Raw genomic sequence first — 16,742 nt, forward strand, 5'->3', positions numbered from 1 at the left:
CGTGTCGTTATGCATGTGGTATACAAACATTTGCTGATGTAACTACAACACACTTAAATATGAGCCGCCATTTGCTTTTAATATGAAGTTGAGCCTGAACAAGTGAAATAAGTATTCTATACAGTATCAATAAAAGTAGTGAACTTGTTTCCCTATTACCGTTTGTGTGATCTAGATCAACTTGCTAATGTAACAATCCGATCCTATTTTCTAAGATATTCAAGCGTCAATAATAGGAGCATGCACTGTACGACAGTCGATGAGTCATATCTAGATGAAGTATGGGTGCGTGAATCGTCATTGCTGGATCAAAAAGGGATTTATTGTGTCTCTCTCGCTTGTTCCAATTATCCCTGGATAATTTATAATTGTTTCTCCAATTCTAACTTGTAATTTATAGCGCGGCATTATATCGTACGATGGGGCAGGTGTTGGGCACATCGCCAGATGAAGCATTGTCTGTTTTCCATTCTTTTGTGGAGTTCCTACTCTAAGTTGAGAGATTACCGAGCCTACCCCTTACAAGTTACTGTATGGAAATATTCACTATACTGCATAGTGTTAATACATGAAATAAACGATAACCAATTACGACACTACAAAGAAACGGTAACCTAGGTTACGGCAAAAGGTTTGTCTGTACAAAATAGTTAATTTAATAATAAAATAATTTATATATAAATTATTACAATATATATAAAGCTGTATAGGGAACACACTATTTTGCACTTTGGAAACACATACATGCACGCATATATCTATGTGTGTTAGTAAAGACACAGCCTTAAGTGAGTAAAATTTACAAATATTCAGTCATTTATTCGTAATGTTATTGTTGGAGAGCAGCATACGAAAAAGACTTAGTCATCATTGATTTGCGGCCATTATTATCATCAAATTAATTGTGCGCTATCTTGAATCACCTACACCGTTCTTTTTAAATTATTCCATGTTACTATAATTCAACACGTAGTACAATAAGTACCACAGAAAGTAGACTAAATTCATTCGCTTACCTACAGCGTGGTGGCACCCTTTCAAACGCTAAGGACATGCATTACGTCCTCGTATGGTTTTTTTAACCCCAATACGTTTATTAAACCTTTCATTCAGCGAGCAAAGATTAAGCCAGCGCTACCAGACGATTCAATATGTGGTTGAATTGTACCACTAATCTGTAGCAGACTGTATCGATTTCGTCAACAATTTTATCACGTGTTTTCTAAAAGCCTCCCATTTTAAAAATTATATGTAGCAGGGCAGTTTCCATAACAAAAAAATAGCTGAATTTTCAATCTAATAATGTAAAAAAAAGACAAAAAATAATATCACGCATTCATTGTTCTCACAATTATTTTTGTTAGCTTAGTTATTAGATCAACAAAACTGTGATAACGAAGAAATCATTAGAAAGTGTCTACCATCACCTATGTTCGTACCGTAACGAAACAAGCGAAAACGGAAAAAGCACTATGTATTTAAGACAATGAATTTCCTAGATTGCATGGCTGACGTACGTTGCGTAAGCATTAGTGGGTCGAAAAACACTACCACGAAAAAATACACGCATCAGTCTGTCTATTTATAACGCATTCTTCGTCACCTTGTTTGCTCTGTAAACTAGCGTGAGCGCACATCCTGTTTGCATCCATATCTGTACCTATTTTCATTCAACTACGAATTAGAACTGATACAGGATTGACACTGGACAAAGGATGCGTTCTATCTTGGTTTTAGTGTTATGCAGTCACTTACTTCTCCGATCAATTTTTATACGTCTCTAAATTTAGCCGAAATTCATTCAACAGTTGTTGAATTTGACAACTGTTTATATTTGTAGAAGTTTGATTGATCTTTGGGCGCGCTTTAATACAAAATCATTCCCTAATCGGTACCATTTGCAGAAACGCAGCGGCCTGACTGGCGTTGAAAGTGGTTAGAAATTCGGCCTTTATTTAGACACTGATTTATCACGCTTTTTATATCAATTTCAATTGTTTCAGTTTCTTAAAACTCGCTAGAGAAATTTAATTAAACCAACCGACTACTTTTGCCGTAAGCCAACTGCTTAACCAATATAATCGACATTTACTAATCGACGTACCGAATCCCACTAAATCAATTGACGTAATTGATAATAGGTCAGTTCAACTAAGTCCTCCCGATTCTTCAATCGTCGGTAGAGTCATTCTCCTAAATACAATGATGCTGAGGCAGCGTCTTAGCATTTTTTTTTTCTAAGCTTCAATCACTCATCAACACAGTCAGCTGCATTTTCATTGGATTATACTGTTGGGTAATTTTTCTTTTCGCGATTTTTTCTACCACATATAGTTTCGTTGTGGCATCTGTATTATCTCAAAGGTCGAGTCTATGACATGCTATACACATGCACATGTAGAGTACCTAATATTATAAATCATAAAGTATATGAGTTTGATCTTCTTCGTCCGCATTGTAGACATAGGCCATAAAAGGTGCAATTTCTGGTCTATTTCGATCGCATGGCACATGTACTACCACACGTTCCTTGTTATATAAAGGAACCGCCATTCGGTGGGTCTACTACGCATGTCTTGAGAAGAATGCAGCGCCGGCTAATATGTTACAAGCTCCTGACTTCATAGACGGCTGGCTTAAATCCTGAACGATAAAAATATTAACTACGATTATTTAAGAGTATGTCTTCGTTAAGCACGATAAGATTGCAAATATCTTTCTAATTTGTAGCCGCTAGCCGGAAAATATATTGCCCGCAACAAACCTCACGTAGGCGTCTCTTTGCTACTGTCGTGTGCCAGGAAACTGAACCTATTCAATAAATGTGTATATTGTTATCTTGAGCGAGATTTTTTTTGGTCAAATCCACGCTTCGTTAGGATCTTCTACACTTTTCAGATTGACTTGACCGATTTCGCCCAACAACGCCAGCCTGCGTCGGTGTACACACATCAAATAACCGCTTCTTCTATGCGATTTCAATGCTACAGAAATTTTGGCGCTTCTTAGAGCAGCTATTTCCTCCTGTTTTTACTTTCCAGCATGGTTAAGGCCGAATGCAGCATAAAACAAATAGATATTGCTTTAAAAAACTTCAAACTAACTTTGTAATAGCATTCACAACGAAACACTACTAACTTTGATGACGTGCAGCTGACCAAGTCCTGCTCATATTCGGAAATCTCGCCACCTTTCGCCGTTAACCTCGACTGCACCTTATTGCTCTCCATGCTTATTTCAATGTACATGATTTCATGTACATTGAAACGATACGTACATGATTCAATGTACAGCTATTTAGACAAACGCAAAAACCCACGACAGTCAACAGCGTAACTGGTACCTTCTGTGGGCAGACACACGTTTTGCCCATTCACCACCAAGAGGAGCTTGCGAGTTTACTATCCGACTCTATTGTTTAATGGCTAATCTCCTTGACCGCCAGGAAAATCACCTTGATTTAAGCAGATTTCGATGAGCGTAGGATTTTTGGATACTTGCGATATTGCCGACGCCACGGGATACACGAATGGTTCAATAACCTCGATGCTCCAAACGATGATTGCTACCGCACAACTGATCGCTGACATAAATGGCATTTTCTATATGGCAGTCCATTAAGGAAAGTTTAACGGGATTTTCTGGTAGTCTAACAATCTCGATGCTCTACGCGGTTTTTTATTGAGCGAGCACAATTGATACTGCAAAAGTTGAATTGGTCGTATTCACAGTCTTCGTTCTTAAGCTGTGATACGCGAAATCTCATAAAAGATGGCTAGCTGGATTCACAGTCTACATTGCGTAGGACCAGCTGTGATGATGCAAAAGTTAATCTAGCATTTTAATTCGCGTAGAAGTACAACTGCAATATCAAATAGAAATAATTTTTGCTAAATGATTTTTTTTCCATTGCATTTTTTAGTACGAGATATAGGTATGATGACTAAAACACTACGCCCCAGAGCATACGGAGCGTTTTGTCAGGTATGAATTTACAAACACTGCTGCACGTTGAATTAGCCTGAGGTGACTCCTATCCCTATCCCTACAGATAGATAAGCTTGACTAAGATTTTATATCTCTAAATGTGGCTGTACATGCCTTTGTGTTTGTTTGGTTCTGAGGTTGTGAGGTGAAATGATGACGGCGACTCACAAATAGTTGACACACAATAGCGAGAGGTCCTTCTAGCCACACTGCCACTTCTATAATGGGATCAACCACTCTTCCGCGAAAATAACGATACTTCCATCAATTCTGAAGTAAGTGACTATTGGTCCAGATGACACTTTAAACACCACCAGTAGAATCGAATTATCGAGAAAAGAATTCCGAAACGCAACGGCAGCATAAAGCGCACAATGATCTGAGGTGGCCGACTGATTCCCCTCCTCACTTCAGCTGGCGGCGTCCTTTCATGAGTCGTAAGAGCAAAAATAAATATCGGAGCGGCACTGACATTCTGCACCGGCATAATACTTTCGCAATCCAAATGTTGCTAACTAAATAGGGTTACGGTAATAGGTTCTTCTCACGTACCTCAATTATGCTGCAAAGCATGTAGTAGGTTGTACATCATATTGCACTTTCAACAAATAGGAGCTCAACCAAGTTCTCATTATCGCCAGTAGACTTTTGTTGGGTATTCATCGCGTCATACGACCCTACCCTGTATATATGTATGATGTGGCATTGAGGAAAAACATAGTGGCAGTAATAATAATATAGAAATACAATTTTTCATTGTTGCCGCCAATCACACTAATTATGTTACTTCCGGGAGAAACACTAGCCGTCGTTATTGTGCTATGAGTAGTTTGTTTAAACCCACAATATAAATTTATGGGTTTAAACAAGCTACTATAATATAATATATATATTATATTATAGATATTTTCGGCTTCCGAGAATATCACGAACAGCAGCGCTGCAAACTTGTATATGCAAGCGCAAGTCATATACTAGCACTTAATTGACGTCTCTAAAATATCTTGTGCGGCCTGACCCTAAAAAGATAGAGCCTCTATAAGGTTAGAGTAAGCAATAAATTATACATAGTGTGCATAATGTTGTCTTGACGCGTGACCATATACAAATATTCGGTATTTCTTTATTAGGAAGAATATTAACGTCGGGTCTAAGGAACAGTTAAAATAACATTTTCATAGAATTAAGTTATTTAACATCATAAGAATGTTTGAAAATTGGCGCATTTTAAATTAAGCGGTTCTGTATGCTACATGCTTCCTACGAACTATATTGTTATAATACTTAATATAATCTCTTTCCCGTCTCGTACATTGTGACATATTCACACTACAAGTTAGACAAATCTTCAATGTTCGTCGCAGAAGCAAATATGTGTCGTGTACCCATGGAAAGTATAATTATTTTAAATGCGTTGTACAGTCAAATATGGGTGTAGTGCTATCTGTCTTTTACATATACCATTTATTAGTCGTAAGACTTACATTGTCTGGTGCACTGTCTTCGAAGTTAAAAGCGCTATCCAGTGTCGCAAAATATCGCAACAAAGCTAATTACATGTCTAATACTTCGCAGTGTTTTAGAACTGTATAGTCATGAGGACAGCTATGACGTAACATATTTCGACTGATAGGATGATTAAGTGAAGGAAAACACAAAGACTACCACCTATCAAATATATTGGAAAATAGGCCGTCATTATTGCTCATTTTGTAATTTTTATGGAACAACATTGCCCAAGCTTATCCTATCATCTGTTGTTACTGCTTTTCGACTCGCAATGGGTGCATGACCAATCGTTCCAGTTTTTGATGAAGGTTCATAATACCGTTTTCTATTTATGCGTTTCTTTGCGTCGGAACTTTTGTGACCTTGTTGATCTGTGGATAGTACACAAAATTATAATGGGATCGGCCGCTTCAAATTTTCATATGACTTGACATTATAGTCACTGTGAAGTTGTTCATTAAATAGTTGTAGCTTTTATTTACATCGTGCTGTGTTTTACAGGACAATATGAAAGGAGAAGTGCAAAAACTTCATCATTATATATACAGGTAAAATGAAGAGTCACCACGACTGACCTACCTCAGCTAGACAAAAAAATTGTTTCATACAGTCCATTTGACCTAACAGAGACAAATATGCACTTAGCACCTATCCTAGTATTTCCGAAGTTCAAACTCCAGAATATACTTCTTCTGCATTTTCTGGACAATCCTTCGGTATGATACGTGTTACTTTACAGATATAGGCAATTTCTTGTTGCCGACACAATATTTAGCGTTGTTTCAAACGTATGTTTTACAAACGCCACTATTAATCAATAGGCAAAAACAGCCATGAGAAAATTTCAACAAAGTCTTCCACTCTCATATATAACATAGTTCTAGAAAGATATTATTGACCATTATGATCAGATGTTCCTATTATAGACATGGCTACTGTCTAATATGCAATTTTAAAAACCTCTTACAGTATATAACTGAATGATACACAAACGAGAGCACAAACAACCATTATAACCTTGACAAGATAATTGCACAAATTGAATAATATTAACCTAAATGACTCATTTTATTCGTTGAGTATATGTTACCTCTTTAGGTGGTCTATGAATTTACGTATTATTAAAAAGCTAAGCTAGTTTACTCAACATACTTTTGGGTCCACCGGTCACTCCAACGACTACTCCCCTATATTGTTATTCATGAAAACTCATTATTATAATAATGCACAGAAGTTACAAAAGCCCCCTAATAAATAATATTAATGTTCACTTTCAATAACATCAACACTGCTACCTACAAATATGAGTAGTTTTTTGCCAATTATTTCTATTGAAGACAGTTCTCGGCTCTGCATTTTCCAACATTTTCTTCTTCGTACTTTGCTATGTTCTTCATCCTTCAAAAGAGGCTTCATCAAATCCTTCCAGTTTCAAATTATGGGACGGCAGTAATACCCTATGGAGGCAATCCTCTAGACCTTCACGAGGATCAATTTCGGCCATTGCTTGATCGAAGGTCACCCCTATAATAGAACCGACCTTGTCGAACCACGGACCAGGTACGGTCATCTAAAAAAAAACAGAAATGTGATAACTTAACCTTATTTGCACGTTGCACTTCTATTATTGCGATTATTTCATAACTTTATTTCGCTTGTTATATGCACCGGAATTGACGTATCTGAACCGGAAACAATTGGTTAATAGACGTGATGCCTTCAATAAGACGCGTTCACACATTTTATATCTATGTGTATGCTAAAAGAAATGTTCTGCAGCTAGATTACTTGAGGTTCGTTCCGAAGTTTAGCTATAAGCAATTTCCTGAGCACGTATTTGTAGTGGAAAAGGGTTTTCAACCAGTGTCGAACTATCGTCTCGCCAGAGGTGCCGAAATAACCGCCAATTTCATGCCAGCGAGCAACTCGTATTTGGGATGAAGCAAACAGCGGATTCGTGGAATCATACAGGTAGGAGGATTGCTTTATGAACTTGATCAGATTGTCCAAGGTCAGCGGTTGAAAGGGTGACCTTGTAAAAACTTGTCGCTCAGTCCGTAACAAATTAGGAACCTGCGACGGATCAGCGTCGCTATCCGCCATCTCTCGATGAATTCTTGGGCTGTTTGTACCTGGAAACGTATAACAGCTGGTACTGTTCGACCAAGCCCGAACCTAGATAATAAAAACAGACATACGTCAATTTGAGTGGCGAAAACAAATGTTTTTGAAAATAACAACAACAGAAGAAGGGAATCTGGCTGGCAAATTTGACTAGTGCGAACTAACATATGCCAAAAGGAACTCCTTGGGTTCTTCAGATGCAGATTTTCTACAGACGTCAAATATTGGTAATATAAAATATAATACGTTGCCAGGAGTAGTCGAACACACCGGCATTTTGCTGCGAACGCTTATATCGTAGTACAAACAACCCGCTGCGTTGATCTTCCGCACTATTCTACCCAGACAGATATACAAATTCTCCCTCAAACTAAAGCGGTTGTAAATTAATCAACTTGAAATTCTAGTTTTTTTGCTAACACTGTGTCAGTCAACTTGTAAATTGATAGAATTGGACTTCCTAGTTTTTGTGCTCCCTTTATTCGTCCTCTTAGATTTTGATATTTTTTATATTTGTATACAAAATAATTTCGCTCGACTAACTGCGATACTAATTACACATTTGTTTATTGAATAGACTGTGTTCGTAAAGACAGGTACAAGACAAATCTCTCTGGATGAGGGTATTCTTTATTCTTTTTTTGTTTCATTGTATCTAATGACACACATTTGTCGTGTAGTATATGTCATTGGCGCATACGGCTATTTCGTGCGTACGTTTCAATCATGCGCCGACCTAATCGCTTAAATATCTGATCATTTTATGTGAAAAATAAATATTGGTAACTAGATGAAGCGTCGTGACAATCTCGTACTTATACAAAAAGAGTAGCAAAAATTGCAAATATAGAAAACACATGACCACTACCACCATCAAATTTACTAATGGGATTTATTTGTCTTTATGAATTTATTCGTTTTCCGGCCCGATCTAGATAGAGCAGACGGACGTATTTTTGGCATACGCAAAGCATTTCTTTGCAAGGTACAGCACGATTAAATACGTACTTGGCGTGTACGACTGATTAAAGTGTACCGCGTAAACTTTCCCGTCATTGATAACTCTCACACTAACTAGAAGTAAATATTCATGCTTTGACTCACCGATATCAGCAGCGTTTAGATGTACACAACTATACTGTACGCATTGTTTTCCCTCCCGCTTTCTACTCAACGTAGTGTTATTGTCTAAGCAAAAAGAGGGCCCGCCAGTGCCCTCACCCACAGTTCGTTCTTTTATACACACATGTGTTTTTATATATATAAATTATATATATATAAAATGCATTAGTATAAAAATATTATAAACGTGTAGTCACACAATTGTTCTATCAAACGAGATCCATTGCGTTAGCAGCAGACCAATCAATGTCGACATATTGTTGCTAACTCATATGTGCTAGGTCAAGATGGCTGTATGAGTAACGAGAACACTCAGAAAAACACAGACCGCCTATTTGAGATCGAATGAATGTTTGCAAGATTCCTTGGCCCGTGTGCATCATAGAGATTAATTTTATCGTTTGGAAACAAATTACGTAAAATAAATGAAGTAAGAAACCACAACTACCAAGCAAAAAAATAACAGAAGACACGTAATTCAAATCGATATAGTATATACAGTATTAACCATGTTACTATTATTTATATATTGTATGAACCTTGTCAGTTAGTTACAACTAGCTTTTAGGAGGAAAGATTGTTACCCAATTTTTGGTTTAGTATGTTTTATAATGAAGCCCAACAATATTTTGTAATGAAATTAGCAGAAATCGAATATCAAACTTTCATAGAAGAATTTAAAAATTGCGCGCGTCATCTTGGCGGGTTGTAAAGAGGGGGAAACGTGGGTCTGTCTGTCGCAACACACATCTCTCTCCAATCGTCTCGCGACATTACTCGAATTTTCGATTGATAGCACTTTTCTTCCGCAGTTGTTTGTGTGTGTTAGAACCCTTGGTGTATTATACAGAAAAAGAGCTATCTTATAGCAATGGCTGAAAAAATCCAAGAGGTATGTAGTATCGCATTACGTCAAAAAAGTGCTGTTTTATTCAAACTTCTTATGGGAAAGTATTAGTAGCGCGGAAGTTGCTTGCAAATCGTATTCTCGTCGTGGCCAATCATTGGCAAATTGCGGAGCATTAACAATTATTCATTAATCTAGTTTTCAAGAAAACAGGAACTGACCACTTCGTTAATACTTTAAAACTAATCGATTCAATGAGCACGCAAAAAAAGATTTTGTTTAAAAACTCGTGTAACTGACCACGCAGTAAATCAGCCGTAGGACCAAGTAGTATGCCTGATTTTTAATCAGATGTACTACTAAATTTAGTAGTACGTACATAATGATATCTAGTAATAAAAATTTCAAAGGTATGTGATCGTGGATATTTTGTACCTCACATATCTGTAGTAATCTTCTTCTGTGCATTCTGCCTATAAAAACGTTACACAGTTATGAGTGAAATAATAAACTGGAATTTTATTTGAAACGATTATTGGCTGCACTTACGTGGAACTGCGGGTACAAAGAGCATCCAAATAAAGACGAAGAAAACGGACAAAAGTGGATTTGATAAACAGTGCGAAGTAGCACGTACCTTATCGAAGAGGAAAAAGTACATTCATAGTAGGTTTAATAGTGGGCCTATGTTGTATAAGAATCTATTTTATTTGAACTTTGATGAGCAATCAACCTAGAAAAACAATATATTTCGAAAATTTTCATTTGAAGCTCCAGCTAGCAGCATCCACCATGCAATGCGGTTCCAGTTACACGCACAGAAGTATGCATGTATTTCTATTAAAACTAAACAAGCTGATTTGATATACTAAAAAATACTAAAACGTACTTGTTTAAAATTTAATAGTGCCAATATTTATTGGGTGATTATAGAGAGCGCTAAGTATTACTTTCGAGAAATAAGATTTAGTAAAATTTCCTTCGTCACGATAGACACATGTCTGCGTAGTAATCGCACAAAAAATCTACAATACATTCGTACTGACTAGTCGGCTGGTTCTGTATAAATAATTTTACTAATTTTACCAACGGAGAATTCATTTATGCTGCATTTGTTTTCACTGTTATGTTCTTTATAGTTAAACGCAGACATTGAAGAGTTGCGGTCTCTGCTCAAAGTGGCTACGCGTCAGAAAGTGAAGGACGTGCTCGGAATCGAGATTCGGAGGCTGGAAACGAGTCTTATTTTTCTAAAGGCGGCCGAGGAAAGCAAGCCAAATGACCCGTCTGGCAAAACGAAACCTGAAAGTAAACCACGACCAAACAATACCGCGCCTATCTACAAGATTAGAAACTATGGTACAGTTAACATATGCGAATTTTTTTTACATCGTAGAACTGTATATAGGAGCATGCAATTTGGGAAGTTCCTGGACTGTCTTCGCAAACGAACAGAACAGAAAAAAAGATATGCCAAGGTGACAACAGAAGAGATCTGGAGAGATTTGATCTGCGGAGGGAGTACGATGAGGGAGAGGCGATATAGACTACGCTATGATTTCTTCTGCGTGATCGACAAAGCGTTGGCGTTCAGTACAAGTACTGTTGAACTTAGCAAAGTCTCAAATACGGTCCGGGTTAAAGTATTAAGGTTAAAAAAACTGGGATATTCGGGTCAATTAAATACTTCTTCCCTCATTTTATAGAACGTCAGTTAAACTAAAAAGAAAATAATCAGCACTGTAATTGTTTACTATTATTTTTCTGTACAAAGGCTACATTTTACAAAACATACTGTCTAGTCCGCTTACGGTGATTTGTAAGTTCCTTTCAGACCACGAAATGAACAAGTATTTGCTGAATGCGCTATTATGTTGCCTCCGTAACACTGGTTGTTTTTAGTGGTGATCAATGTTGATTTTTAGCTCATCACCTTACACATCAGTAACCCCCATGTTATATACAGAAAAACAATGGAAAAGTTAGAAATCTAAAATACCACAGTGACACTATTTAATGTGTTCAAAAAATCTTTATAGTAGTACATTTCTAAGAATTAACATACATTATTGTGACATGTGTGTTACAGCTTGGGACCAATCGGATAAGTTTGTCAAATTCTATGTTGCCTTGCCCCAGGTTCATGAGCTGGACCCCAGCTGCGTCACCCTCACAACAAGTTCAACAAGTTTTTGTCTGGAAGCGCGGTTCCCTGACAAGGTTCAAATGTTTGGTTTTGAAAACCTGCTTAGTGAGATATCAACCGAAAGGTCACATCATAAAGTAAAGACCGATCAGGTTGTTATCTTTCTTAAGAAAGTGCAGGAGGGCAAAAAATGGGCTTACGTAACGGCCACAGAGAAGCAGCTCAAGGAAGCTCGCGAAGCAGAAAAAATGAAAGATTTTAGTAAGGATAAGAATGAAGACGATCCTTCCGCTGGATTGATGAACCTCATGAAAAGGATGTACCAGGAAGGGGACGATGATATGAAACGGACGCTTGCGGAAGCCTGGACAAAGGCGCAGGATAAAAAAAATTCAATGGATATGTCTGGTGATCTGTAATATGTTAAGACAATAGTGAAATGATAAAATATAGATCAACGATGTATTGGCGTTTGCTCTCACAGAGCAGCACGCGGCATGTGAGGCAGTAGAAAGAAAGGAATATGGAACATCATTCATTGTACGTTTCATGCTTTTGCTTGTTCTTGCTACAGTACTTGTCTTTCTTTCAATCAACATCAACAATCATTCTTTAGTTTTAAAAAGCTGTTAGTGTGTCACGATCGGGCTGGTATACGCTTGTCATTCACTACATTATTTTAAATCTATTAAAGTAGCCATGAGGCTATGGGAAGAACCACCTTTCATTAACTGCCTATATATACGTCCCATTATAAATATAACGTAAATTAATAAATGCTTAATATCTAGTTCAGTTGTTGTTTTTTTTTTGTTAACAGGCCATGTAGACCTCGTTCTGAATGAGCTATTTTTCTTTTCCATGTTTAGATGCTACTCATTATGAACTGAAATTCGAACCAAATCTGTTGTAGGATTCCAGCTAAAAATGAATTCGCAAGAGAGCGCAGTTGAACAGAGCTGATAACGTACACATATTCTTAATCACTAAAAGCACAGCCGTAGCATACATTAGAAATGTTTTAAGAGCGCTTTTTAAATTATTGATTCCGACAAATTAAAAGTATGGAGGACATCTTGCTTTTCGCTACGGAGTACCACACTTCGTTACTTACGATAATATAAAAATGTTTAACCATGTTCTTCTATCTTGAATACAGACTTCATTTTATATTGTTTCTAGATAATAAGATTCTAAGCTAAATAGTTATAGTTGAGTATCGGCAGTAATAGAATAAAAAAATAATGGTGCTTGTCAATGAGATTATTAATTTATACTAGGGAGGAGTATAGTTTTTCTCCTTTTTCGTAGATCTCGATCTTAAAAATGAAAGGATCGATGGTTATGTTAACGGGAAACATACCCTAGATATGGTACCAAAATAAAGGTAAGGTAGACAAGATCTCAAGTAGAATCCGGTTTTAAGTATCAGAAAATACTTCTTACTCAAAAGGGAAAACCGAAGTCTACTGAACCAATTTCACCTAGCATTTAATTATCATACGTAGCCAACTTTAAAGATCTTTTTATTGACCGGCAATATGCTGTTTAAAGCGTATCTAAGGAGCGGCTTAATAAACAACAAAAGTTTAAAAATTAGGGATCGTTGACTTCGCACAGAAGAGTGTAACTCAGTAAAGAAATTATATTATGAAAAAAGTTAACTTTAAAATTTAGCTGTCATTAGAGACACTTCTATTGTAAAGGTATAGTCAGTCCTTCAGTCATATTTATTTACACGCAGTGTTTTTTTAGTGCACACAAAAAGGATACTTTACGTATTCACAGAACCTTTCCTTCATATGGTTTTGTGTTTCAGCCGCTTTTAGGTTCTAGGCACCAGAACACATTACATATAAAATAACAACGTTGAAAAACATCAAGAAGAGACATGCAGTCAACAAACCGCAATTATTTCATTTTTATGAGAAAAAAAATAACATTTTCTACGAAATCCGCCTTCTAGCATATACCTTTTATGTATATATGTTGCCCGACTTTTTTTGCTTTTTTTTTGGTCTTTAGTACCGAGGAAACAAGAAATTCATGAGTGAAGCTTTAAAAGCCAGGAACGTGCAGGACACGTCCCTTCTTCGACAATTTTTTAAGCTTATTGGTAATCTTCGCTTCTCGGCGGGCCAGTAAATTTTGTTTTCGTTTGGCCTGTTTCTCATCCTGCTGCTTCTTAACCGTATCTTGGCGCGCTGCCCACTTTTTCCTCGAACGTTCTTTCATCTTTTCTCGTTTTTTAATGGTTTTCTTTAGTAGCTCGGCATTATCCTTCTTCTTAATGCCTCGAGAACGATCGAGTGCGTCCAACCACATTGATTTTTCTTCGATTGCTGCAGCTTTCTCGGGATTTGATTGCTGGAATTATAACAGTGTAACCATGTCAAATCAATGCAAAATTGTGGTCAACAAAATATAAGATCATTTATTATCTTTGTAATATATACGGTTGAAAGGTCAAGCCTGCTGCTACGGCTTGTTAGATCTACAGAAGATCTTCATAAAAGAAAAAGCATAACGTAAGAATGAGTTCTGTTCACGTAATTAATAAAGCCTCCCATCCCTTTTTATAAACAGCTTACCTAATTCTAATCAATTTGTTCTGTTCTCCCCTTAATAGTGATAGTGCTATTATTATTCTCTTTTTGCACCACTTATTCATATATCCTATCATTAAGGCTCAGGAATTCCATTAGTTGCCGAGGGCTACTTAATATTATTAAATAGTTTAGGTATAGATGCGGTTACTTGTTCTACGTCACGAATATGTTTAGAATTATATTATGTCATTGTATATTTTCCTTTATCTGTATACTTCCGACGAAAAAGCATTTATAAAGCCACACGCAATGTGTCGTAGTGGGTACTGTTAAGGGCACAAAGGAAAAACAATATAAAACTGAAACAGCTTAAACATTGTTCACCCTCACTCGGACATGACTTTGAATGGGTCGTAATAGTGGGTCAGATAATACACAAGGACCATTCGAGAAATATAAACACAATTAATAGAGTAAAAAGTAACTAACCTTAAGTTCTTCGAACTTCTTCTGTTTTTCTTCAATGAACTCTAGTTGCTTTTTGTATCCTTTCAAACCTTTTACATTTGTCATCTTTTTGAGAGCATGATTGTGAATAACAGGTGAATCGGTTTCAGCTGAGTTACTGAAGTCAAATTTACTGAACACCATCTTTCCTTCTGCGTTGTAACTAGGTTTGGCAACACTCGATGCGGTTGCGATCCTCTGTTCGATTTCGTCAGCATCTGGAGGACCTTCTGCAAATAGATGTAAATGACGACGACGTTATAGAACGATACAGCATATATGGAATATAACACCTACACATAAAAATGATATTTTTTCATATATAAGCAATTATAAAAAGCTAAAGCATGTGAAAATTACAGGAGTTTTACATATAGGTTCATTGACTTGAACAACTTGTATGTCAGCCCACGTGAAAGTTTTATCTGCCGTTACTCTTATAACCAACTAATCTGGTTTTTAGTTTTACACCTACTTCTCCTATGCATGCATTGGACAACGGGACGGCGTGCACCTTTGAGGATGCCACCAATGGACTGAATATATAAGCATTTTTGCTGCACTTACGCTTAATTTTGTTTCCGGATTTTTTCTTATTTTTCTGATGTTTCAACTTCTGTAGCTCTCGTCGTGCCCGAATCTTCTCAAGATCCCGGCCTTTATTCATTATCTCAACTTTGGCTCGAAGAGTTTGTTGAAGCGCCTCAATAGACGACGCCCGATCTAGCGCAGCGGAATGTAAAGTGCCGCCTTGTTTACTTAATATATGTAGACGATCTTTCTTCATTTTCCTTTGCTTCCTGTTAGCGATTCCGCGTTCTTGTTCGTCCACCTCTTTAAGAATCTGCATGACACTTTTGTTAATCTGTGGATTGAGCTTGGCGAATTTATGCTTGCCTACCTGGCCCACCTTGAATTTGCTTCCATGGTTACAGCTACCTGTAATGATTTTTCGGGAATTGATACTTAAAGCTAATCGATTGCGAAACAAATGACAAGCAGTAGGTAACATCTTGGCTAATAACTGGGTTACGGTTGAGCAAAATATGCACTAGATATGCATTAGGTTTTTATATAACGATCCGTACGTCAATTATTAAAGGAGCTTGACCATAAATTTTTGCTGGAGTAGCAAAATATATTTGACAGAATAGAGCGGACACTATGATTGAAGCACTTGCATTATTAAAATAAAATATAACTCATCTCTATTATCAGAATCAATGCCTTTTAGGCAGCAGGAAGTTTTACTCTCTCTGTACGAACAGTCATTAGAGAGAACATAGAATATATACATAAGATTCCCTTCGCTATATACATTTTTTGGCACTCCAGCACACAGACAAGTTCAAATACTTGCTTTCAATCAACGATTATAGCACCGAGCGGTGTTCACTTACTAAAAACATCATCCGTCTTTCGTAGAATGTTATCACGGATCTCCTTTGCTGTATCCTGATCGAAGTAGTATCTCGCAGGAATACAGTCCACTAGAGAACAAAAAAACTCGTCATCGCGACGCATCTCCGGCAAGGCCGTTCCTTCCTTCACCATCGGTGAGGAGTTGCCCGCTTCATTTGTCGTACGCATCTTCTACACACTTGCATCCGTCCATGTACAGCTGAACTACACTGTGAAAACGATCATAGAGATCGACATAAACGTTAACCTTTGACCACTTTTGATTTCTGACAAATATAAAAAACAAGAGAAAAAAGGACCACGTTTTGCCTGTGCGGATGAAGTGTGAGCCTCCTGCTTTATGCACGGGAGAGTTACAGACACCGTGTGGATAGACGCCAACGAACGGGCGCTCTTCTCTGTTATTGTGTTCTTTCGCTGCAGCAGCTCGTGTTTGCAGACGACGCCCACGTGGTGCCTCGCACCAAATGTGAATAGTTTCCCCTCCCTTTATTGATTTTTATCCTTGGAGAAATCTTGCGCAAGGATC

The 16,742-nt window shown here is 37.2% G+C and overlaps 3 protein-coding genes across 6 annotated transcripts; 1 reads left to right on the forward strand and 2 right to left on the reverse strand.

The window, feature by feature from the left end:
• Positions 1-5,649: 5,649 nt before the first annotated feature.
• On the reverse strand, positions 5,650-8,996 carry LOC111249083 (uncharacterized). Of its 2 annotated transcripts, none has more exons than XM_086976857.1 (3): positions 8,725-8,996; positions 7,285-7,671; positions 5,650-7,066 (listed from the first exon to the last, which is right to left on the reverse strand). In XM_086976857.1, exons 2-3 carry the CDS (start codon positions 7,597-7,599, stop codon positions 6,890-6,892), a joined length of 492 nt encoding a protein of 163 aa, XP_086832983.1. In that variant the 5' UTR covers positions 7,600-7,671; positions 8,725-8,996; the 3' UTR covers positions 5,650-6,889. The 2 variants fall into 2 exon arrangements, with proteins under 2 accessions (XP_086832983.1, XP_086832982.1); XM_086976856.1 differs by lacking the exon at positions 8,725-8,996 and adding an exon at positions 8,629-8,705.
• Positions 8,997-9,472: 476 nt separating this feature from the next.
• LOC111249079 (calcyclin-binding protein) lies at positions 9,473-12,530 on the forward strand. Its single transcript, XM_022802426.2, has 3 exons — positions 9,473-9,634; positions 10,729-10,948; positions 11,679-12,530. The coding sequence occupies exons 1-3, from the start codon at positions 9,614-9,616 to the stop codon at positions 12,152-12,154; spliced, it is 717 nt and encodes a 238-aa protein (XP_022658161.1). The 5' UTR covers positions 9,473-9,613; the 3' UTR covers positions 12,155-12,530.
• A 710-nt stretch (positions 12,531-13,240) lies between these two features.
• Positions 13,241-16,649, reverse strand: LOC111249066 (uncharacterized). 3 transcript variants are annotated; one of them, XM_022802396.2, is made up of 5 exons: positions 16,523-16,649; positions 16,192-16,422; positions 15,359-15,730; positions 14,774-15,021; positions 13,241-14,102 (listed from the first exon to the last, which is right to left on the reverse strand). In XM_022802396.2, the coding sequence occupies exons 2-5, from the start codon at positions 16,379-16,381 to the stop codon at positions 13,794-13,796; spliced, it is 1,119 nt and encodes a 372-aa protein (XP_022658131.1). In that variant the 5' UTR covers positions 16,382-16,422; positions 16,523-16,649; the 3' UTR covers positions 13,241-13,793. The 3 variants fall into 3 exon arrangements, with proteins under 3 accessions (XP_022658131.1, XP_022658149.1, XP_022658139.1); XM_022802414.2 differs by having other exon boundaries at positions 16,192-16,417; positions 16,523-16,646; XM_022802404.2 differs by having other exon boundaries at positions 16,516-16,642.
• Positions 16,650-16,742: the final 93 nt, after the last annotated feature.

The sequence above is a fragment of the Varroa destructor genome, unplaced genomic scaffold, assembly GCF_002443255.2.
Source record: "Varroa destructor unplaced genomic scaffold, Vdes_3.0 BEIS01000001.1, whole genome shotgun sequence".
In the NCBI taxonomy this organism is placed as follows: Eukaryota; Metazoa; Arthropoda; class Arachnida; order Mesostigmata; family Varroidae; genus Varroa; species Varroa destructor.